The sequence below is a fragment of the Eretmochelys imbricata genome, chromosome 8, assembly GCF_965152235.1.
Source record: "Eretmochelys imbricata isolate rEreImb1 chromosome 8, rEreImb1.hap1, whole genome shotgun sequence".
Classification (NCBI taxonomy): Eukaryota; Metazoa; Chordata; order Testudines; family Cheloniidae; genus Eretmochelys; species Eretmochelys imbricata.
This window is the reverse complement of record NC_135579.1, coordinates 43,613,442-43,639,318: the sequence shown is the minus strand read 5'-3', so window position 1 is coordinate 43,639,318 and position 25,877 is coordinate 43,613,442. Positions and strand designations below refer to the sequence as shown.

At 41.9% G+C, this 25,877-nt stretch overlaps 1 protein-coding gene across 3 annotated transcripts in view; it reads left to right on the top strand.

Moving 5' to 3' along the window:
• TEDC1 (tubulin epsilon and delta complex 1) overlaps positions 1-25,877 on the top strand; it is a 159,574-nt gene that overhangs the window by 25,854 nt on the left and 107,843 nt on the right. For 2 of the 3 annotated variants that reach the window (XM_077823924.1, XM_077823923.1), the window contains exon 4: positions 18,965-19,135. The exons of the other annotated variant lie outside the window; for it this stretch is intronic. In XM_077823924.1, the coding sequence (XP_077680050.1) occupies positions 18,965-19,135 (171 nt within the window). The remainder of the gene's footprint in view (positions 1-18,964; positions 19,136-25,877) is intronic. 3 annotated transcript variants of the gene reach the window in all.

Sequence of the window (25,877 nt, the reverse complement as noted above, 5' to 3'; positions counted from 1 at the left end):
TGGCCCTCAGGCCAAAAAGTTTGCCTGTCCCTGGTGTAGAGTCAAGCACAGGAGTTTATTATGCACAGCACTGGTGGAGTGTCACTTTGCTTATTCGGCTCAGAGGCACTGCAGAACAATTAATGACAATAGATTATATAGGGCGCTCATTGGGCAAAGAGAAGCGATGGGGACAGGTTTTCCCAAGCCACTGGTTAAGTTCTAGCAGCAAGACATGATAAGCACAATAAGCCAGTGGTCTAAAAGATTACATAATGGCTCCGCCCAAGGCTCAAATTAACATATTGCTGACACACAGGTAATTACCCCCAAACTATGTCTATTAAAGTGTATAGGTTAAATCCTAATTTTGGGGTGCAGGGGAATGAGGTAGCAGCTTTCCCGGTTGACCAACAGGTACATTCTTGGAGATTTTAAAGCAAAAAAGCAGCAATTAGTATTTAACAATAACAATTGTTTATAAATTTACCCTTGCATTTCTGTGGGCTAGGATTGGCATACATCTGTGAGGGGAGGGTGTCATAACTCATGTCAATCATATTAGGCCTCTCCCCGAACTCTGTCTGGGATCTGAGGGGTATTCTACCACTATCTCTTCCCTGCGTTAGGGAATAACTGTGAGGCCTTTCTCAGCGCTTCATGTGTCTGTAGCTTGCGATAAGGATGCCCAATTGCATTCGGAGTTATGCTGACTCTGCTCACTGACTTGTCATCTGAGATGGCATTGCCCGTAATTATTGATTTAACCTCCACTGCCTGATTCCGCGCCTGAGAGTACTTAACATTGGCCTGGTCCACGGTCTCCCCTATCCGAGTGTACCTCAGATGGCCTTCCCCAATGTGTCTTTGGGCCTTGGCCACCAACTCCTCGATCTTCGCCTGCAGGGCCAGAAGACCTTCCTCTAGATACTTACCGCCGTAGAGCCATTCTGGATCCCATGTAAGGTTACCCGTCATTGGCGGAGTATGGTAGAGCTGTGTCCTGTCAACAGCCAGGGTTGCCTTTCGGGGGACTGTCATGCACATGGATGGATGTGTCGAGGGGTAGGGCTTTCCATTTAACTCGATGGAGTGGCTCTGGGCAATCACACACCAGTAGGTACCGTTCATCTGGACCAGCTCTGTGTGCACCAGTTTCTCAGTGACGGCCACCTTGAACCTAGACAGATTTGTTTGAACGTTATAAGGGCACATACATAGAATTTTCTTCTTAGAGTGGGTGCAACATTTACTAGAGTACAACGCTTTCCTGGCGACCTAGCGGAATATTTCCTGGCGGAATATGCAATGCCTTCTATTTTAGTAACATGACCTCTCCTCCATACTGGCAGGGAGGTCACCATTCTAGCTCGTTGTGAGTGAGGGATTCCCAGAGGCACTAGGAGACTGAAGATTATGCTATGACCTGTCCAAGTCAGTCTTTGGACTCTCATTCATTCTCTGTTTCCCCATACCCATGGAGGGGTACTGGGGAGATGGGGTCCCACCACTTCCATAAGGGCTGGGAGAACCCGGCCATCCAGGAGATTGGTTACAATTCTCTTTGTGGTGATAGCCAATGCTTGCCTTGCTCTCCAACAACTTTCCTTCAATTCCTTTATTTTGGTACCATTTATTAACAGGCTGGTGAATTCTTGACCCAGGTATTTTGTTATATCCAATGAGGTGGATATAGAGTTTGACAGATCCTTTAAGCTGTCTAGGATTAGTCAACTGGTCCTATTGGTATCCAGTCCTCCCTTTCACACACTACTTGTGTCCTTCATCATGCACCACAGGATCAGCAGGAGCCACAGCAGGAATCTCCTCATGGTCACCCTTCAGTCCTTCTTCTTGTTCACCTGTGGAGACTATGTTAGTATTGGCAAGCACTGGTTTAAACTGTTTTACCTGATTTTGGTGCCTTCAAAATGTTTCCTTCTCCCTCCCTCCCCCCACCTTAAAATGCAGATTTGTTTAGACTGCTGTTGTTGTTTAGCTGGGTTTGATTATTTTTTTACTTGGTTGTATAGATTTATTTTAATTCATTGTTCAATACCTTAATGTAGTTCTGCAACCTGTTTGCAAGGGGCCCAGTAAAATCAATTTGCAGATTCTGACATGGTCCCTTTGGCCGTGGTTGATGGTTCAGGGGTACTTTCTTCCTCCTACCCACATTTACTTGTGCACATCTTTTAAGAAATTATAAGGCATCTTTTTTCATGGCTGGCCACCACCAGTGCTTCAGGGCAGCTCTCATTTGCCTCCATCCCAGGTGAGCTGGGGAGTGGATGGCATGGAGCAGCGGAGCTCGTATGCACTCAGGGGTTACCAGCTCCTCCCACCGGCCCATACCGAAGGTGATTTGTCCTTCTTACTTTTTTTTTTGGTGTTTGTTTTGTTCCTTGCTTGAGATTTTATGATGTGATTTTATTTGATGTGGAGAAATTGGAAAGAGTCAGCGGAGGGCAACAAAAATGATTAGGGGACTGGAACACATGAGTTATGAGGAGAGGCTGAGGGAACTGGGATTGTTTAGTCTGCGGAAGAGAAGAATGAGGGGGGATTCGATAGCTGCTTTTAACTACCTGAAAGGGGGTTCCAAAGAGGATGGATCTAGACTGTTCTCAGTGGTAGCAGATGACAGAACAAGGAGTAATGGTCTCAAGTTGCAGTGGGGGAGGTTCAGGTTGGATATTAGGAAAAACTTTTTCACTAGGAGGGTGGTGAAACACTGGAAAGCGTTACCTAGGGAGGTGGTGGAATCTCCTTCCTTAGAAGTTTTTAAGGTCAGGCTTGACAAAGCCCTGGCTGGGATGATTTAGTTGGGGATTGGTCCTGGTTTGAGCAGGGGGTTGGACTAGATGACCTCCTGAGGTCCCTTCCAGACAGAACCCTGATATTCTATGATTCTATTTTGACTAGTGCCAGTTCTGATGGTAGTTTGACAGCTTTTGTTAGTTTAATTGCATTTATATTATTAATGGGTTTGCCGGTTTTTGTTATAAAACCCCTGCATGACCACCCGTCCATGTAGTCGTGGACTACTCTGAATGAATATCTGCTGTCTGTGTACACTGTGAGCCTTTTGTCCTCCCCCCAGCTCTTTGAGCTTCAGTGAGGGCTTTTTGAGCTGGTTTTGAACCACTCAGCTGAACTGATACTATTACTGTTCCATTACTAACTACCACTGCTCATTCTGTATTTGGCACTTTATTTTCATAGTTTCTTGACACATCTACCTACAAAATTATGTCTGGATTCTTTTAATGGCTCTTTCTTAACTTCTTTTAACACTTCCTCTTCCCTATCTGAGACATTTGTGTACCTTTTAATTTATGTTCAGGTATTCAGCTGCATTTATTCCTTTGTTCCTTACTATGGAGAAATTGGGGTTTTGCACGCACAGTGTCAACTCCCACTGATTCCTCAGGGTTTCAGCACCAGTTAGCACAGCAGCATATTGAGTCTTACTGTGAGTGAAGTAAAGGTGGAACGGCTTTCCCATTATCGGGTAAACCCGAGTTGGGGGCGGAGGCTAGAGCTTGCTTTACCTTTATGAATGCCTCCTCTTGTTCTGTGCCCCATATTACTGAGTCATTTCCCCCTCTGGTAAATTTTTGGATTAGTTGCACCATCTCTGAGTACTCCGGTATATACATTCTACAGTAATTAAGGAGTCCCAGCACTTTCTGGACTTTCTTAACTGTCCGTGGTCTTTTTAACTCTCGAATTGCCTGCTTGTGGATGAGACTATTTTGATTCTTGCCTTAAAACTAATTTCTTTTAATATGGTTTTGCTACCTGAGTATTTTCTTTTTAAATCACTTGCTTATCTCCCAAAACTACACCTTTTGTTAACTCAGATTTCACCATTCCAAGCATTGGTCCAGGGATCTGAATTCCCCATTCCTGTACTTTGGGAATTTTTTTTTTTCCAATGCAGTAGTTTTTAATACACAGTAATGTTAGCAACAGGACAAACAACACAAGATAAAACATAAACACAATTTTTGTTTTGACAGTAGATCCATGGTATTTTGGGTTGTTCTTCATCTGGTACCAGTTTTTCTTTGTTTCCTTGGTGTGTCTTTTTTTTTTTTTTTTTTTTACTCCTGCCACTGTGCCCTCAGGGCTTCCAGCCTGCTTTTTAATTTTTTATTTGTTGCCTGCCTGCTTGTTTGGGCCCGATCCTGCTTTCCTCGCTGAATCATCCCTTTTCATAGATACAGGCTTTTATTTCTTAGATCTCCAGATGGTGAGCTGTAACTGGGTGTGAGCTCCCACTCTTCTGATTTGGACGCATGTCCCAGGCCTAGGGATTGTGATTCTCCTGCTGGGATCTTTTCCAGTTTCTTGACAGTTATACATTTTAAAGGGAGTGTTATCATTCTGGCATGGGCTTTTATCTTTTAGTGCCTTATTCTCGGCTTTTAAAGTTGTATTTTCTTTTTCTTTTATGTTGAGTATATCCAATAAAACTATTTCTGCTTTATCACCTTTTTGGTCATTTCGCTATTTAACCAATTCTTTCTCTGGTCCAGCTGCAGCATAGTTTGTTTTATTTTAACTGCTGCCTGCCGAGTTTTTATGTGTTTATACTCTACATATTACCGAGGGCTGACTTTCATCTCCCCCTTTGATGCCATAGCTGTTAATTGCTCTGGCTGCTGACCTTGTTGGCAATTTACATCTCCCTCCCCTTAACACCATGGTCTCAATCTCCACGGCTGTTAGCCTTGATGGGGATGTGCGACTCCCCCGCAGGGCTTGCAATGTTACTTGCAATGAGGAAATGGGACCACCAGTTTGCACTGCCTACCACTCGCATACCCAGCCAGTTCTGGGCTTAACTCATGGCCAGTCGCTTGCTGGTGGTTTGTCCAAGTCTCCGTAACACACCCCTTAGTTTAAACAGTACATAACCCTCTTGAACACGTCTCCCCTCCCAGTTGGTACCCCGGTTAACCCCTCTGCTTGGTTTACATGTGTCTAGGTTCCTTTGCATTTACATTTTTAAAAAGTGGGAACAAGATGTGTCTGAAAGGGGATGAGCAACTTCTATCCCTAGTCTAATGAGGTGGTAAATTAAACATACTCACCTCTTTTGGATCTCAGTCTCAGTTCCTCAATCAGTTCACAAGCTTCTATCCCAGACGAGCCCCCATCTGAAGGATGGTAATATCTTTTATTGGACTAACTTCTGTTGGTGGAAGAGACAAGGTTTCAAGCTACACAGAGCTCAGAAAAGTGCTCAGTCACAGCTGATTACAAGGTAGGACAAATGGTTAAGCATAAGGGGTTAATAGGTATTGCAGGAGACCTGTTAAAATGAAGTGGGAAATTAGCACCTCTGCATTCATAGAACAAAGGAGAGTTAGTAGGTTATAAATTGTTGTAATGAGCCATAAAACCAATGTCTTGGTTGAGCCCATGATTTTTGGTGTCTAGTGGAGTTATGAATTTAAGTTCCCAGGCTCGTCTTTTGAAGGTGTTGTGTAGGCTTCCTTTGAAGACGAGGACTAAGAGATCCGATATGGAGTGATCGCTTTGTGAAAAGTGTTCGCTCACCGGTGATAGGATGTTTTTTGTCTTTTATTATTTTTCGATGTGAGAGCATAATTCGTTTGAGAGCTGTCGTAAATATAAAGGGAAGGGTAAACACCTTAAAAATCCCTCCTGGCCAGAGGAAAAATCCTCTCACCCGTAAAGGGTTAAGAAGCTAAAAGTAATCTCCCTGGCACCTGACCAAAATGACCAATGAGGAGACAAGATACTTTCAAAAGCTGGGAGGAGGGAGAAAAACAAAGGGTCTGTGTCTGTCTGTATGCTGCTTTTGCCGGGGATAGAACAGGAATGGAGTCTTAGAACTTTTAGTAAGTAATCTAGCTAGGTATGTGTTAGATTATGATTTCTTTAAATGGCTGAGAAAAGAGTTGTGCTGAGTAGAATGACTATTCCTGTCTGTGTGTCTTTTTTGTAACTTAAGGTTTTGCCTAGAGGGATTCTCTATGTTTTGAATCTAATTACCCTGTAAGGGTAATCCTGATTTTACAGAGGTGATTCCTTTACTTCTATTAAAAGTCTTCTTGTAAGAAAACTGAATGCTTTTTCATTGTTCTCAGATCCAAGGGTTTGTGTCTGTGGTCATCTATGCAAGTTGGTGAGGATTTTTACCAAACCTTCCCCAGGAAGTGGGGTGCAAGGGTTGGGAGGATTTTGGGGAGAAAGACATGTCCAAACTACGTTTCCCAGTAAACCCAGTTAAAGTTTGGTGGTGGCAGTGGAAATTCCAAGGGCAAAGGGTAAAATTAATTTGTACCTTGGGGAAGTTTTAACCTAAGCTGGTCAAAGTAAGCTTAGGAGGTTTTCATGCAGGTCTCCACATCTGTACCCTGGAGTTCAGAATGGGGAAGGAACCTTGACAAGAGCAAAATGATTAGTTTCACCCATATAGTTGTCGTTGGGATGTTTGATGCGCTGGATGAGGTGTATCCTGTAATAGGCATGTGTAGGACCCGTGGATCTTGAAAGGTATGTTGTGGGGGGTATTGATTATCATAGCAGTGGACATATGTCTGCAGGTTTTGCAACTGTTATGGCAGGTTGCTTTGAGTATACTGTGGTCTGGAGCGGCTTTGAATATACCATGGTCTGTGGGGAGCTTGCTTCTGATGATGAGCTTGGTGAGGTTGGGGGGTTGCTTGAAAGCCAGAAGAGGGATTGGGAAAGATTTCTTTCAGGATGTGGTCCCCATCGAGCTTGGGTTGTAATTGTTTGATGATATCCTATATGGGTTCCAGTGTGGGATGGTAGGTGACAACTAGGAGTGTGCGGTTACAATCCCCTGTCCCCCCCCTCCCCCCCCATGTTGAAGCAGGTTCTCTTTGAGTATTTGGGTTGGCTGTTCCATGAGGGGATCTACTTCTCTGGTGGAGTGTCCTTGTTTGACAAAGGCAGTTTTAAGTGTGTTAAGGTGTGTATCCCTGACTTTTTCCTTGGAGCGTATTCTGTGGTATTTGAGCAGCTGGCTGTAAATAATGGATGTCTTGTTGTGCTTGGTGTTCTACTGGATCTGTGCAGGTAAGTGTGGTGATTTCATATACAGCTGTCTGTAGCTGATTGTTGAAACTGATCATGGAGTCCAAGAAGTTGATGCTGTTGTGGGAGTATTCTAAGGGCTTGGCTACACTTGCAAGTTAGAGCGCATTAAAGCAGCCCCGGGCGCCCTAGCTCACTACCCGTCCACACTGGCAAGGCACGTAGAGCGCTCCTGGTACTGTACCTCAGCAAGTGGAATAACATTTGCTGCTCCTTGGCTACAATTCCCGGGCATCAGTGTGAACGAGGTGTTGCATTACTGTGCTCTGATTGGCCTCCGGAAACGTCCCATAATCCCCTTAAGTCAAGTGGCCGCTCTTGTCATTGTTTTTGAATCACTGTAGGAATGTGGATATGCCCTTTGAAAGCTCAATTTCTGACATCCGGCATGCTTATCTGCTCTGAGACAAAGCAACCATTATGTGGAATGCTCTGTGTGTGTGTGTGTGTGTGAGGGAGCTGAGGGGAAGAAGAGGGGGTCTGCGGCTGTCTGAACTTACAAGACAGCATGCTGACATGCTCTCAGCCCCCCACAAATCCACTCTCTTCCCCCACATACACACAACACACTCCACCCCCCCCCCATTTGAAAAGCATGTTGCAGTCACTTGCATGCTGGCATAGCTGACCATAATGCACTGCTCCCAATGCTGCTGCAAATCTGGCCACGCCAGTGCTCTTGTGTGTGTGTGTGTGTGTGAGGGAGCTGAGGGGAAGAAGAGGGGGTCTGCGGCTGTCTGAACTTACAAGACAGCATGCTGACATGCTCTCAGCCCCCCACAAATCCACTCTCTTCCCCCACATACACACAACACACTCCACCCCCCCCCATTTGAAAAGCATGTTGCAGTCACTTGCATGCTGGCATAGCTGACCATAATGCACTGCTCCCAATGCTGCTGCAAATCTGGCCACGCCAGTGCTCTTGAAGCTGTCAGTGTGGACAGATTACAGCACTTTCCCTACTGCACTCTCCAAAGGCTAGCTTAACTCAAAGTGGTCTACATCTGCAAGTGTAGCCATGCCCTAAGAGAGAGTTTGGTGGTTACATGGTGATTGGTGGAAACTTGTGGTGGAGTTTGTTGTGTTCAGAAGATCAAAATATCATCATGTATCTCAAAATATCATTGGTTTCCTGGTGCATTTTTCCAGAAATTCATCCTTGAGGCAGCCCATGAAGAGGTTGGTATACTGGGGAATCCGCCTAGTACCCATGGTTGTTCCCATGGTTTGTACAAAGCGTTTGCTGTTTAATGTAGTTGTTATGCAGAGAATGAAATGGATGAATTTGGTGATGTGGTTGGGGTGGCTATCTGAGTGTTGCCTATTGTCTTGTAGATATTTGGGGCAGGCAGTGATGCCATCATGGTAAGGGATGTTTTGTGACAGATATAGCAATTTCCTGTAATATCCTGGACAAACCTTGTTGAATAAAGTTTAAATGTTAGGAGTTCATTGTATTAAAAATGAAAATATTTATGTATTGGGGGATTGTGTGTAACATCTCTAAGGGGGAGACATGACTAACAAAAACCCTGGGAAGTGTATTGAGCTTCAGATGACTATGTGAAACAGTGTGTCAGACAAGAATGAAATTTAAAAATTAAATGAGTTTCCCACTATAGGGCAAGGTGTACGCAAATATATCCTCTCCGGTTATGTAAGAGCTCAGCCTTTGAAGCTTCGCTCTGAGGAGGGGACCTTTGTCTGCTGATGTCCTGTTACATTAGGGCAAGATCAGAGGCCCACATGAGTGCTCTGTGTAGACAAGCCTTGGTGTTTTTTGTTCTGTTCTATGTAAGAAAATTCCAATATGTAAAATATTGGCTTCTGCAGCTAACTCAGTCGTCTTCACCCTCATTTTCCTGTTTGTTCATAATCTGGAAAAGAAAAACAAGCTTTCCTGCTTTTTCAGGTCCCAAACGATTTCTCAGTTGGGAATGAATTAGTCCAAAGGAAGAAAATATTCTTTCTACACCGGCAGAAGAACATCATCAGCAAACCTATATTTCTTGAATGGTTCAGCCTTAGCTCTGAAGTTTATTATGGTTGGCTTCAGGGGTAGTCAGCATGTGTTCAACTTTTCTCTTAAGCCCAACTTTGAGAACTTTGGCTGTGACAGTGCCATCTATTTTTTCATGATTTTGTTCACAAACTGTCATCAGGTTAGGCCAGTTCTTGATGTAGTGCTCAAAACAGTCCACTGCTGAGTTCCATCGCACGTCTTGTGGGAGAGTTAGCTTGGTTCCTCCCACTTTTTACAGAGCAGCTGCTGCAAAGTGGTTGTTACGGAAGTACTTTGCAATTTCAACATCATTAGTCTTTATTTCTGGAACACTGAAGTCTTTGGCTAGGAGGTGCATCAAATGAACGCTGCAACCGTATGTTGTTAGTTTGGGACTCTCTTCTAAATTTCTTCTCATCTTGGATACATTTGCAGCATTGTCTGTGACCAAGCTGCCTACTAGACCTTTGAATTTGTTTTCACAGTTTGTTATAGCTTTTACTGCTACTTCTTATAAGTATTCTGCTGTGTGTGCATTTCCTGATATAGCAATTGTTTCTGTAAGGAAGACATTCCCTTCTTCTGTTGTCACACAAGCACATATAACAGGATTATTGTGGAGATTGCTTCACCCATCAAGACTCAGGTTAACAATTTCACCCTCTAGTCCTTTTGCACAATGCTCACTTTCTCTTTCATACACTTTATCCAGCAATTTGCCTGCAACATCTACTCTGTTGGGTGGACTGTATCCTGGTCTTAATGACTGAACCATGTTAATGAAGTGTGGGTTCTCAATCGTACGGAAAGGAGAGTTTGTTGCATAAACAAACGGGGAAATTTTTTCATCAATTACCTCTTTTTGTAATCTGCTGGTTCTTATCACAAACTTAACTATGGTTGTTTCTGGATGATGGAGATTTTTTTTCTTTTTGCTACAGGTCATATACTGTGGTTATGTGACATAAATGATGTGACTGAAACACTATCATTAGCAGAGAACTCTGAAACTGTAGAAAATGACCGTGATCTTGAAGGTGGATTGTCTTCAGAATCCTGTATGTTAAGGATGGATTCTCCTGAACAAAATAAGTCGATGCAGTTAGTCAATTATTATTAACTTACTGCTCATTTAGTTTTACCAATTGCATTCACTGACACTCAGTAATACTTTAAAGGTGAAATTGTAAAAGGAAATCTGCCTATTTCAGCTCTTTATTTTTTATTACAACTGCATCTAAAATGATAGTATCATAGAGTAACAACTATATTTTTTGCTGAAATATGAGAATTCAAGAATAGTCCAGAAGGAAGACAGACAGTTCTTTAAGAAAGAAATATGAAATAAAAAAGTTTACCAACCTGAAGATCCTGCATGTTCAGACATGTTCCTTTCATCATCTTCAAAGCAGCTTCCTACTGCGAAGGAATACTTCTCATGATGTTGTTTCATTCAGGGAAACCAGGCCTTGCATTTCTTCGTTGCACTGTTTCCTCTACCCACAGGTAGAGGAACTTCATTAAAATGTTCCCCAACTGGGTCTCTTTTATGGCCTGCTGCCATTATAGGATTTCCCTTCTAGTGAAAGAATGGTATGGTAGATCTCAAATCAATGAAGGCTACACTCAGAAAGGCCTCAAGACTTCTGGAATATGCTGCTCAAACAGTTTCACTTTTGTTTCTACTGCCTGTCTCTCCCTTCTCGCATTTATCTCTAGACTTCTTCTCCTTGTCCAGATCTATTCCACCCCCAACAATCTTCTATTCATTGAACTTTTTGAAACTTTGAACTTTTAGAGAGAGGTAAGGGATTGACTGTACACAAATTTGCAGAGGGACAATAGGGTTAAGGTCTGTTATTTCTCACCTCTATATATTTATTGATTTATTTAGAAACATTTTTGCTGTTAACAAGCATGTTATCTCTGGAGACATCAATCCAGTTTGAGAATTGCAAAACTAAGCATCTCTGATGGTATCTTCTAGACTGAGCACTGAGTCTCATTGGATAGATAGAAAGATCAACCTAAATAATTTATGCAGAAGCCCCTGGAATCCCATAAGATTGAGTCCCTAATCCATGAATGGTTGGAAAACTTTACAAAACTTTTCTTAAACATTACATTAATATATTGTCTCATACTATAGAATTAGAATTTATAATCCCTATTCCATGATGAGATGTCTTTGAGCTGTTTTAATTAAAACTATGTTTAGGTAGGTTTTTCATCAAAAAGCATTTTATCAAAAAAATCAGATTTTTTTAATTCACCCTGGTGGTATCTGAAGAAGGTAGCTAGTTGTTTGTGTATGTACATGGGAGCAGAAAGTTCACCTTTGGATGAATTCTGCACCTTTACTGTGTAAAGCCGGTAGCAAACAACGAGGCATCTATCCTTGGATTCCTTAACTCACCAACAGATGGCAGCTCACAGTCACAAAAGAGCATCTCAGCCTTGTTTTTACAGCAATGCGGAGAGCAGAGGTCTTTGAATTTCCCATTGCTTATAAAAGATGAGGTTGAAGAATATGCCATTTTACCAACACAGTAGGTTTATTGATGGAAAAGCTGTGGAAACGTGAAGATGTAGTATCTGTGAATTAGAAAGGTAAGGAAAAATACAGGAAAATGTGATGCTGCCATACAATGCAGAGGTTTCTGTGCAGTGCTGCAGACAACAGTGTATTGTAAGGCAGATTACCTCGAGTCCCTTGGGATCTCCCTGAATCTGTTGTATCTTGCAACAATTTCCAGTGTGAAAAATAAAGGTAATGCAGAGTTGGATGTTGGGCAGCATTTGATTAGGGGGCCCACTGGGACAAGGTGTAGATAACGGGCATGACAATTCCAGAGTCCTACACCTCAGGGACAGGGCACCAATTTCTTAGCACCCCACCTTGAATAATTAGCACTAAGAAACACTTCCCATATTGCGTATTACTTCCTATCTGCAAATATATTTGTCCATGTTGAAATGTACATTTTTGTTCTGTGATGAACAATTTATATAATTGAAGGCCTTGTTGTTTTATTTCCCTTTTAGCCTGCTCTAGTAACACCACTGTTCTTTGATTTTCCATAGAACAAAGGGGACTGCTTTGTCTCTTCCCAATGGTGTGGTGAGGGTTTTTTTGGTGGGGAAGGGAGGTGTAACAGCAAAATTCATTTTTGAGCAGAGGGACAGTGGAGGGAAAAAATGTTTCCCGTTTAAAATAATTGTCACACACGTTCCTGTGAAACTTGAATGGCTGAACTTCAAAACGTTGGCATGTAAATCATTCTGATTGAGAAAAATTTCCATGGCAACATGTGAAAACAGTTCAGTTGGATATCAGCTAGGCCAATTAATAATTGGTTACTGTGCATGGGCACAGCAAAGTCATTAACTGTGAGTGTTCATTAGTACTAAGTACATGCATGAGCAATAATCTAAATATGCATCTATTTCAGTGGTCACCTTTCAACGCATCAGTAGTCACCAGTCATTTTTAAGGACTAAAGATGGCTGAAGTTGTTTCATAAGTGACACTGTACTTTGTTGCCAGTTTAAGTGCTTATGCTGCTGTAAACATTTAAGGTGGTTTAAAGCATTAGGGCATCTCCAGCTTTTGAGGTGGCTTATGTTTTTATCATTGTAAAGATTTTTTTTTTTTTTTTTTTTAGCTACAAAGAAAATGGAGGTCCTGATTCAAAGACTCTCTAGACTTGTGCCTGGGGTGACATGCTGTTATCTGCCTGTGGTTACTGACGGGTTTAATGCTGTGTTGTGCGGGCACAAAATATATTTAGATCCAGCCAAGTCACTATAAATCTTCCTTGGCATCCAGAGAGCTCTAAAAGGGGCCTGGTTCCTTTCATATGGGAAGTGTCTCTGGTGCAGAAAGTAATCCTGAGAGGGCCTGCGTTATATCTCTGTGAGTGTGAATAGAATAGCCCTTCCAGTAACAGGAGGTGAGCTGCTTACAGCAGGACACAGATGGGGATCTTTTGTTTAATGAACAAGTGCCGGTTGTCATTTTTACAGGGTTGTGTATGTTTGTGAACCCACCAATAAATAGACTGCGAGGTCCTGTAACAACACCTTCCAGTTTTGAGGCAGATGTTGTTCCAGAAGTGTAATATTAAATGAGGGTGAGACTAAGGACCTCATTTGAGATTCTGTTGGACAGTTGCCCTCATCACAGGCATCCCAGTTATTTCAAGATAGTCTAGTATACAAGGATTAGACAAATGCTGTATTGGTCAATTAGAGAAGACTTAAAAGCTCTGGTGAGCGGATTGACGTGCTTTGATGCAACTTCGTTGCTGTACACAGGCGGCACCATTCCATAGTTTGGGTGAATGAGTCTTTTTTTCCCTGAGCATCCATCAGAGTAAGTAAAGAGAAATGTTCATTCTATCAAACACTTCATTTTATTGGGAAAGAGCTTTTCTGATATGTGATTGAAGGGAAGTTTCCCTGTAGCTATTTTAGTGCAGTTCCGCTTGGGGAAGGATAGTTTGAGTGCTCAGTGGCTGCCGTTGCTATGTTTTCTGTGTTGCTGACAGAATGCTCTGCCCATTCAGCATACAGTACTGAATTTGCATGAATGCCTATTGCTAGATAGAATTAGATAAATGCAAAGTGATATTAGAAGCAAAGGCTTTAGCTGGGGTCAGCATTTTAGTGATTTCTGTCTGTGAGAGAGCAGTAAATAACCCTAGATATTAGAGATGGGACTGAAATTGAGATCACAGTCTAATATCCAAGGGCTCTCTTCCTTTTCTTGTTTACTTATGTCAGGCTACATATTCCATAGCAGGCCTAGACGTTTCATAAAGTAGGTGTGAAATAAATACTAGGAATAGAAAGCTTCTGTTGAAAAATGCAATGGCTTTCTTATTTTAATATTAATAAAACAAGTTGCTACAATAACATTTAGCTCCAGGTGGTGTTTCTGTCACTGGACTTGCAAGGCAATTAAATCTAATACTGTTCTTTTCTGAGGTAAACCTCTTGGGAGCATCATGAATGGTGTTCTGAAATCTCTAATACAAGTCCTTTGTAAAGACTTGAACAGTAAATAACAGGGAAGGCAGAATCTAGTATAAGTGTTTGTAACCCACTGAGTTTGAGGATATAGCTCCTTGGCAGCATATACATTTGATGCTTTAATATGTTATATACAGCTATGGGTTTTCCCCAAGCTAATTGTTTGCGTTGTCAAGTTTATGAACTGCACTGCTGTTTTTACACAATTTCATAGTTCAGTAGCCTCTGCTAATGTTGCAAAACCATGTGAGCCATAGGCAGCTGTTCTGTTTACTAAATAACTCTTGGTAAACTTATCTAAAGAGGCAACAGCCTTGAACTTCTGGACAAGTGGGATCCAGGGAAGGTGACTGCATTTCCTTATTGGCAAAATGAGGATGTCTGTCTGTTTCCATAGTAAGCACTTATAGTTGAACCAGAGAACAGGGGAAAGACTCACAGTAGGTCTTGTAGGTTGCCCTGCAGTCAGACCACCTTTTTTCATTTTCATTAATAAATATACACCTGTACAGTATTACGGGGGCATCTTAGTAGCTGAGGTTAAGTTAAACGTGCATTGTGGTTAATTCACCTGTCAAGGTTGTGTTGAAATTTATATTTAAGAAAGGACTAAAATCTCTTTATTTTACAATTTACAGTTTTAATTTAGGCCTGAAATTGAAAATACATTCACCCTTCATGGACCAGTTGAATTTTTTTTATAAGATGTTACTTGTTAACAGTGAAGGCTCTGATTCAGGAAAGCACATGTGCTTAAATTTCATTGGAGTCAGTGGGATATAAGCACCTGCTTAAGTGCTTTCTCAAAATGGGGTCTTAACTTCAGCAGAGAAAACCCTTTAAAATGGCCCCCTATAAAGAAACTTACCTTGGGGTGATACTGTTTGCGGGGATAGGGGGTGAGGCTCTCGTCAGGTGCAGAACCACAGTTTCTGAAGGCCCAAATATTCTCACATGCACACATCTTCATTACTCCTTTGAAGAATTTGTTGTAATTAAGCTTAATTATTAATGATTATTGTATCTAATTATACTATTAGTCCATGCCATGTCAAAAGCTCAGGTCTTAATCTTAAGCATTGTAATTGTGACATCAGAGATAATCAATCATCGTTCCTCCCTAGTTAATTTGCATGCTACAGTTGTGTTGGTTGAAATGAGTCAGAAAGATCTCATGGACGTGTGGCACAGTCCTCATCTGCACGAGGGAGGCAGGGGCAGCAGAATCTTCCCACACAGTAGCAGAGTAATCACAGGGAGCCCTGCAGCAAGGGGTAGGTGGCAGAATTATCATACCCACATGGAGCACATGTGGCAACATTGTCTCCTGTGGTGGTAGAACTTTTGATGGAAGTGGGTTTGAAGGGAAAATAATGGGGCTAAAGAAACCGCTGCAGCTTCTCCTCTTCCCACCCCGCCCCCAAACACACACACATCAGGGAGGCTATGCAAAGGGGGAGCATGGAGAGACAGCCAACTCAACTGCTTCTGGAAAATGGCTAGTGGCGCTCTAATTTCTCACATTTCTGTCAGTTGTAGTCAAGGTCATCTTGTTTTCTCCTCTTGCACCTTTCCAGGCTGAGGCTGGAGTGGAGAGGAAATCAGAGTGGTGTCTCACCATTTCCCCCTCTTCTTTTCGAGCCTTTTTCAGGTTGTGGACTCTGTTCCTTTAAGAGGGATTACCTGGGGAGGAAAGGGCTGGGCAAACACATCCATCAGATTGTTTCTGCTTGTAGCTTTGTTTTTTAAATAAACCTTAATGGGTCTGTTAGTGGTTGTCATAAATATAAAGGGAAGGGTAAACACCTTTAAATCCCTCCTGGCCAGAGGAAAAACCCTTTCACCTGTAAAGGGTTAAGAAGCTAGGATAACCTCACTGGCACCTGACCAAAATGACCAATGAGGAGACAAGCTACTTTCAAAAGCTGGAGGGAGGGAGAAACAAAGAGTCTGTCTGTGTGATGCTTTTGCCGGGGACAGAACAGGAATGGAGTCTTAGAATTTAGTAAGTAATCTAGCTAGATATGCGTTAGATTATGATTTCTTTAAATGGCTGAGAAAATAAGCTGTGCAGAATAGAATGGATATTCCTGTCTTTGTGTCTTTTTTGTAACTTAAGGTTTTGCCTAGAGGGATTCTCTATGTTTTGAATCTAATTACCCTGTAAGGGTAATCCTGATTTTACAGAGGTGATTCTTTTTACTGTTTCTTCTATTAAAATTCTTCTTGTAAGAACTGAATGCTTTTTTCATTGTTCTTAAGATCCAAGGGTTTGGGTCTATGGTCACCTATGCACATTGGTGAGGATTTTTACCAAACCTTCCCTAGGAAGTGGGGTGCAAGGGTTGGGAGAATTCTGGGCTCTTTCCTAATAAAATAAACCCAGTCAGATGTTTGGTGGTGGCAGTGGAAGTCCAAGGGCAAAGGGTAAAATAGTTTGTATCTTGGGGAAGTTTTAACCTAAGCTGGTCAAAGTAAGCTTAGGAGGTTTTCATGCAGGTCCCCACATCTGTACCCTAGAGTTCAGAGTGGGGAAGGAACCTTGACAGTGGTGTTAGGGTATAGATATGCAGGCCTGCCTGTAAAGGCCTATACTTTAAGAATTTAGGTATATGTTTATCATTTAGCTAATTATAGAAGTATAAAAGAAAGGAATCAAAATCACTGTCTGCCTGTGTAAGGGTCTTCTCTGAATGTGACAGTCTGAGGCCCCGTTCTTAAGCTAAGGCCTTTGGCTAAATAGAAGAGGCAGCCATAAGCTGGGAAGCGTGTGGTCACATCCTTATATTCCAAACTAGTCACATTAAAATATGGTGCTGTTGGGCTGTTAGGCATTATCAAGACAGGATTGTATTCCTATCCCCTCCAGAGAAAGGGAAGAGCCTAGAAGATTTAAAGAAAACTTAGTTTGATAGCATCCTGTATAGCAAGAGCTCACTTATCAATAGCTGGGATGTGAAATCCTCATTTCTTTGTTCTACCACTGTAGTCCCCATTTCCCTATTGTGTGTCTGTATAATCTCTGTCTGGTTCTGTGATTGTTTGTCTGCTGTATAATTCATTTTGCTTGGTGTAAACCAATTAAGGTGGTGGGATATAATTGGTTAAATAATCATGTTACAATATGTTAGGATTGGTTAGTTAAATTTCAGTAAAATAATTGGTTATGGTATAGCTAAGCAGAACTCAAGTTTTACTATATAGTCTGCAGTCAATCAGGAAGTAAGGAGGGGGAATGGGAACAGGAAATGGGGGTGGGGGAATTGGAATCATGTTTTGCTAAGGGGGGGAATGGGAACAGGGACACAGGCCAGGCTCTGTGGTGTCAGAGCTGGGAAGGGGGACACTAAGGAAGGAAACTGGAATCATGCTTGCTGGAAGTTCACCCCAATAAACATTGAATTGTTTGCACCTTTGGACTTCGGGTATTGTTGCTCTCTGTTCATGTGAGAAGGACCAGGGAAGTGAGCAGGTGAAGGAATAAACCCCCTAACAAGTGGTTCTGATCCTTGCTAATTTACAAAGCAAGGGTGAGGGAAATATTGAGTGCAGCCAACTTCCCTTGCAGAAAGAAACTGTAGGAAGTGAATAGTCAGATTCAAAATTTGACCCACTTCTCCAGGTGAAGGGAGCATTCAGGATCCCAGGGTCACTAGCTAATACTCCTCCTGGTAAAGCTGAGACTTCAACTTTTCTTTCAACGTATGGTAGAGGTGGAACAATGGGGAGCATACAGGATCCAGAACACAGAGGTTGATGGATTGAAATAATCTTCTGTTAGATGCTGCCTCCTTTTCTTTTGGTAGAAGGCAAAACAGAGCTGGGAGAAGATGCTGAACTTGCCTGCAAGGGCTGAGAAGGGCAAGACACAAGTCCCTTTGTGAGGTCACTGACTCAGCTCCTCTAGCTGTCTGGGCTGACATCAGGGTGCAATACTTAATCAGGTGGTTGCCACACTGACCATAAGACAGAAGATAATTGATTTCTTTCTGGTTTTCCTGTTGCTCAAGATACTGAATAACTACACTGCATACAAATTTTGGATGGAGAAAGCTTTTTCTTCCAAAGAATTTTTCTTATAGGAATGCGCTGTGCTATTCTGGAGAATTGGGTTGTTTCCTTGCATGCAGTTAAATGTGATTTCTTTGGTTTTCATGTGAAAACTTCTGCCTTGGAGACAGGGAGGAAGGGACAATCAGCCTGTCAAGTAGGAACCATGCAAGTACTTCGTTTTTGCCTGATAGTATTTTTAGCAGAGCGAAGTGAGGCTTTACACAGAACTTGATAGCGTTTCTCTTTTGGTCTTTATGTAATATGGTCAATTTCAGGACATGTTCTACGTTTCAGTTGGCAGAAGCCTGTTGATTTTGGTGCAAGTTGGAAAATGATAAAAATCTCGTTTCCACTAAAATCACCCCTTGGTCATTCAGGATACAGGCACGAGGCAGTCTATGTCAGGGCAGTAGAGTCACTCTGGATAAAAGGATGAGGCAGTGACTTAAGGGTTAAGGTTTGTGGGCCTCTAATTCTACTTCAGCCAAGCTCACCTTAGCTGGGCCTCTAAGGCTGTAACCTAGTAGAATCACTATGTGTTCTGTGGGTAGCCTGTCTTTAGTTACCTTCAAAATTCTTTTTACTTTCCTCCAAAATATTATTAGTTTAGGGCATACCCACCATAGGTTCAGAAAGGTCCTGTTAATTTTCAGGGGATTATTTTCTTTTCTGGTGCTGATTATTTTTTTTGGCTGGTGTTTGTCCTATTCATCCTGCCTGCTATTTACTGCTTAATGACTTGGAAATGTAGACAGTGATTTAAACCATTTTGTTGCTATCTTCTGCTTTTAGTGTGAAGATAATCTCTCTAACAGCTGGAAGGATAGGACCGAAATAGCACTTGAACCTTGTTTGAAAAGAGAAGTGGATGTCAGATATCTGCAGTGGTTAAATGGCAGGCTGCGGTTCCAGTGGCGGAGTTTGCACGTTGAGAGTCAGGAGCAATGTAAACTCTTGCATAAGGTAAAAGTTCTTCTGATGCACAGTGGAATTATTTATTATTAATGCCCTACCAGTAAATCCCAGGTCTGTAATTAACACTGGTTCAGTAGCTTTGTGCAATGTTTTATCTAGATAAATGTAGACCCCTGTAAATATAAATATATCCCTCTGCAGCCCTCTATGCAAAATCCTGAGAAAACCAATAGATTATGTACCATGACCACAAGGTTATAATCTTTGACTGGCTCTCCCTTGCAGCTTGGCATATTCACCATTCTCCCCACCAAGATAGGTTCACTGTGTATTTATCAGAACATGTCTGAGCTTGTTCTTCATGTCCTCCTAATTGGGTGCTGCTTGGCAAGAACAGAAGTGCAGGTTACTCATACAGACACACAGAAATGTAATGCAAGATGTCCACCTCTCAGTGTTTTTATTCAAAGTGTTGGACACAACTTCAGCTTCAAAAGTAGCAACAATTAGAAAATTAAATACAATCCTCCCCCTTCTTAAAATACTAGTGAAAGCCTGAATTAAACCAGCAAAGCTAAAGCAATTCCAAATCACAAAGAGGCAGTAGCCACTGCAAAGTCAAGGTTGCAGGTTATTTTCCATTTTAAGCTTGATTTTTGCATGCTCACTTGAAATTTGCCAACAGCTTTGAGCATCATTGCCTGTAGAAGGGAAGTCTCAGAGCCGCAACTCCCAGTGGGGAGCACTGATGGCCGTGGAAGGAAAAAGAATTACTCAAAATACTTTCACTAGTGAAAGACCTTTTTCATATGCTTGGATAACTGAAATAGAGCCACTGGGAACCTCCATAAAGTCTCTGAGCCTATAAATGAGCCCAAGAAATTGCAGCCCAAAGGAAAGTTTTATCAGAAAGTACTTAAGAGTCAGAACAAGAGGATTTGAATGAAGATGCCTTCTCCGCTTTAATGACTATATATGGCACTACAACCATAAGACTTTAATGAGTTTTTGTTTTGTTTTTTAAATGAATGTATCACTAGAGGAAGATGGCTTACTGAAAACCTGGAGACTGAAGTCCTTCATGTAGCATTGATTAGGTTCTGCATGTGCAGCAGTGAAGAACTCTTTTACTACACACTACCCATTTTAAATGTGTCTCAATCCTGACCTGGAACAAAAGAGGGCAGTTTGTGATTCATGGCCGATTCAAGTCCTTGGCCTCTACTAAGGTCCACAACAATGGTGCCACTTACAAAGGTATCTTCATGATGTGGGACTGTCATCTCTCCTCCCCCCTCTCCGGAACTGCAGGGTCAAATTGGGATGTGCAAATCAAGCTGTTTTTTTCGTTTTGTTTTATTTTTTGTACTGTACAGCACCACCCCCAACAGAGATTATGCTTGGGTCTCAAGAGAATAATTGTTTTGATGATATGCAAGTCAGAAGAGAATCCAACTAATTCTTTCACCATCATAAAGGGCTCTGCACAGCTGGTGACTGTAAAACAACTGATGCTACAATAGCATATGGGTGATCTGCGACTCGTAGCAGCAAATATCTCCAATGGCCAGTAATGGGACACTAGATAGGGAGGGCTCTGAGTTACTACAGAGAAATCTTTCCCAGTTGTCTATTTCACCCACATGCTCAGGGTCTAACTGATCACCATCTTTGGGGCTGGGAAGGAATTTTCCCCTGGGTCAGATTGGTGGAGACCATGGGGGCTTTTCACCTTCCTCTGCAGCATGGAGCACGGGTTGCTTGTAGTTTTAAACTAGTGTAAATGGTGGATTCTCTGTAACTTGAAGTGTTTCAATCATGATTTGAGGACTTCAGTAACTCAGCCAGAGGTTCTGTGCCTATTATAGGAATGGGTGGGTAAGGTTCTGTGCCCTGCAATGTGCACGAGGTCAGACCAGATCATCATGATGGTCCCTTCTGACCTTAAAGTCTATGGGTCTATGATTTCACAAGTAAATGGGCCAGATATAAATCTAAGGTCCCTGAGGATAGAAGTACATATTTTTTTAAGATGTTAAGCCAAATTCTGCTCTCTGATGTTTTTACAGAGCTGCAATTAAAGCTGCATGCATCTAAGGATGGATTTGAGCCCTAGTATTCAGTGCATAACCATTAATGATATTATGTGTGCTCTGATACCTAGTCACTACAGTGTGAATTAAGTGCAGAGTAGCAATAACAGTGCTCTGTGTTCTGGATAATTGAAAGATAAAGTTCTAAATGCCTTGTAACAGTGCTCCATTACACATATGTTAATGCTTAGTAGTTAACACATGGTCACAGAAAACACTATATATGCACAAAGGAGGCAAGTTACAGCTGCTGTGTGCACCATTATTATATATTTCCTGGCCCCTCTGGATGCAGAAATATACCATACCATTGCACTAATATAGTTTTTATCATTTAAAATGAGCTGCCATCTATCAAAAGATTGAGGTTTTTGAGGTATTTCATTTGGAAATTCAGCTGACCTAATATGATTTGTATATGAGATCTTGCTGTTCTGGTATGAAACCATAAACACCACATGCAAAGGGGTGTAATGTTTTTTTGTTGTACTGACAGATTTTCAGAATGATGGCTCTACAAAATTATAATTATTGCATTTACTCATTGTGTTTAGTAACTTATCAGGATATGTATCTTGAATATGGAACAGAATTTATTACTGCTGATCATAATTTATAGTTTTAGTAAACTGGTGGCAACTTTCTACAGATTTCAGTATGTTAACTCAAACCGGTTCTGGAAGGCTAGTCTCTGTGTTTGGAGTGTCATTAAACAGACACTGGGTATGCACTTTAAGTTCGTTCTGGTTTTAGAGATACTAGTAGTTCTCTCAGTATTCTGCATGTTGGGTATAGGAAATATTGCTGGAAACCAGAATATGGCTAAAGCAGGAAAGGACTTTTTAAGTGTGTCCATTGTAAATTTATACGGCATTGTTTTTAAAACTGAATTTTTTTGTTTTTGTGCCAGAACAAGTATGTGAAAAGAAATATCAGAATTTTCCTGAATTTCAGGAAAACATGATGATTCTCCATTTGGTATTGTTAGGTATCTCTGTATCTGGTAAAAGGCTAGGACAGAAATTGCTACTGAACTGGAAGGGGGCAAGTTATGATCACAGAGGTAAATTCTGTTAATTCAATGAGGTGTCTGATCATGGATTTATAAAATTGGGCACCTGCTCATAATATAACCATGTCTATTTATACACCAGTGTGAGAAAGTTAAGATATAAACTTGGTAAATTAGAATGCCTGGCACTCAACCCTATGCTGCTGCAGCTTCCTTGCTGTTTTTATCCATGCTAGATACATTAAAGCTAACATGCATTTGTCTACCTGAGCTGCAGTCACACACTTTGGAGTGCAGTATAGACAGACCTTTAGAGAGGAAATGTGGGATCTCATAATTAGGGTCCTACCAAATTCAGGGTCCATTTTGGTCAATTTCACAACCAAATGTTTTAAAAATTAGTCAGTTTCATGTTTTCAGATGTTTATAATCTAAAATTTCATGGTGGTGTAACTGTGGGGGTCCTGACCCAAAAGGGCAGGGTGGGAAGGTCACAAGGCTACTGTAGGGGGGTTGTGGGATTGCCACCCTTACTTCTGTTCTGCTGCTGGCAGTGGCCCTGCCTTCAGAGCTGGGCAGCTAGACAGGGACGCTGGTGGCTGGGGACCCAGCTGTAAAGCCAGTGCCACTGCCAACAGAAGCGGAGAAGTGAGGGTCACAGGGTATGAGGGGTGGGTTACCATAGGTACCATTTTCCTAGCAGTCTCCTGCCCCATTGGGGGGATGACAGCTGGAGCCCCCAGCCTTCGTGTGCTGGGAGAGGTGACAGCTGGAGCCCCCAGCCTTCCCCTGTGGGGGGAGGCAACAGCTGAAGCCGTGGAGCTTCCTGCAGCTGGAGGAGATCCCAGAGGTGAGTGTGACCTGCCCCAGGAGCAGCCCCTGCAGGGAAGGAGGAAGTCACCTTTCTCCTCATCCCTGGAGGACTAGCAGCTGGAGCCCGGTGCGGGGTTGTAGATTAGATTTCACGGTCCTTGACACGTTTTTCATGGCCGCGAATTTGTTAGGGCTCTACTCATAATAGAAAGACAAAGAGAAATGAGCAAAACTGAAAGGAGCAATGTTAACCCTTCTGCCCTTAATAATGTGTATGATAATCTAGTCTGACCTCCTGTATAATACAGGCTATGAAATTACATCAGACCATTCCTGCTTCAATCCCAATAACTTCTGGATGAGCTAGAGCATCTTTTATAGGGATCCATCCAATCTAGATTTAAAGACTTCAAATGATGTAGAATCTACTGTATCCATAGGTAAATATTCCAATGGTTCATTACCCTCACTGTTTTTTAAAAAAAATGCCTTATTTTTAGTTTGAATTTTTCTGGGTTCAGCTTCCGGCCACTGGGTTCAGCTTCCGACCACAGCTTCCGGCCACTGGGTTCAGCTTCCGACCACAGCTTCCGGCCTTGTTCTGCCTTTGTCTCTTTGATTAAAGAGCCCTCTATTGTCAGATATTTTCTCTCCATGTAGGTTCTTCTTGATAATGATTAAGTCCCCTCTTGCCCTTCTCTTGGATAAACAAAATAGACTGAGCTTCTTTGGTCTATCACTGTAAGGCAGATTTTTCTAGACCTTCAGTCGTTCTTAAAACTGATGAAAGGAAATACTTTTTCACATATGCTGCACAATTAGCCTGTGGAAATTCTTACCACAAATTATTGAGGTCAAAAGCTTAGCAGGATTCAAGAAAGGTTGGGACATTTATACAGACCAGACCACAAGACCATTTAGTTATAGTAGTAAATATTTAAAAGAAGCGTACGGAAAGGGTTATAAACCTTCATGCTTCAGAGCATGAACCAGCTTCAACCAAAGAAACTTTCCCTTGGGGACAAGTTGTTACATAACTGCGTTTGCAGAATTTCTTGTGTCTTCTGCTGAAATGTGGTGCTAGCTACTGTCCTAGGTGGCTGGGCTGGGTGGACCTGGCCTCATTTGGTCTGGCAGTTCCTGTGGCAGCCCAGGCTTCCCACGTGTTTTCAGCAGAGAGTTTGGAACCTCCTGAATTGAAGCGCAGCGCTCCTTGGCGCACGGTTATATGAAGAGCTACTTTCTTGCCACTCCAGCCCATTTTTTTCACTAGCAGCTTAAAAACGACTGAGTCCCCCAACATTAATTAATTCATTTTTCTTGCAATTGTTTCCTTCTTTCAGCCTGATTTTGGGCTTTAGTAGTATGGAGTTATAGTCTGTTAAAGGAGGCTTATGGTAGTGTATTTTAAATGTAATGCCTGCCATTGTGCCATCTTATGGGATTCAGCCTGTTCTGTGGCTGTGTGTGTTGTTGGTCCGTTACGTTCCCAAGAAGGTGTTAGCCTAGAAGGCAGAGTTGAAATACCAGGTCTGCTATGGCAGCAAAATGTCTATTTTGGGAAAATGTGTGCCCTGTTAGTGATGCCTCTTGGAGAGGCTCTTCTAAGTCCTGTTTAATCTGTGTACCCTTCTGCCCAAGAGCCCAGGAAAACTGTCTTTAGGCTTTCACGATGAAGGAAATGCTTTGACCCTTTACAATGGCACCAATGTTATGTCCATTCCAATCAAGTACTCTGGCTTGGTTGAAGGCCCTGATGTCCTTGACGTCACTATGTCCTAAGATCTCTTTGACATGACTTATGACTGACGAGAGCTCAGATCTGAATCCTAGTTCCAGAAAGCCTAAGGATTCAGAGCCATAATACATCAGGATGGCGGAGAGTCTAGAACTGAATAAAGGGAAGGAAGCAGCAGTGACATGATTTAGAGTGAGAGAACTGCATTTGTAGCTGTTTCTTTTTTAAAAACTTCTGCACAGACCTGTGTGTTGTGCCAGATTGCCACCAGAAGTGAGTTTTGAAAAAGAAATACCAGAATTATGTTAAGTTTTAAGGAGACAGGATAATTAATCATCAATTTAAAATATTTGTCAATTCCTAAGTGCATGATAATAGTAATATTAGAACAAGGGAAGAAAACAACTAACATTTTCATGTCATGTGGACAGAAATATTAATGAAATGTGAAAGATTGTATGACAAATGTGCACTAGTATCTTGTCTGACAGCTGCACTTATTACAGTAACAAAGGGATCAGCATTGAATAGGGGGAATTGCTTTTTATTGTTCCCCTGACTAACTTGGGAAGATTCTTCCCCATGTAATTGATGATGATATCATCAAAACAGCTGGGGCAAGTTTCTGGCAGCATCAGTTAAGAGCTAGTTATGATTTACAGCAAAGATTTAATACACCTAAATGGCGTTTTCTGTATTAAGGGAACAGATTAGAAGCTATACATCGTGTATATCTCTAACAGGTATGCATGTAAATGTGTTAATAACTTTTTTTATGCTTTATAAATATTTTAGGTGAATTCTGTTGTGGGGTAAAAGTATTAGACCCTGAGACATCTTGGGAAGCGAAACCCTCTGACTTTAGACCAGGCAGCAACAGTGGAAACTTCCACATGCCACCTGGCTAACACTGCTGACCTAGTGAGACCATTTTATGAGTAAGAAGGTTGTTCACTCCTTAGGGTCATTCAGCCTTGGTTTCTATGAGACTGTCACAAACAGGGCCGATTCAGCAAGAGGCAGTTGTGTGTGCACCTGTCTTTTGGGAATTGGGTCATGACTACCATTCACTTCATGCAAGCAGCCTTCAGATAATACCAATTTTCAGTCATTAATGACCTGGTCTGTTTATAT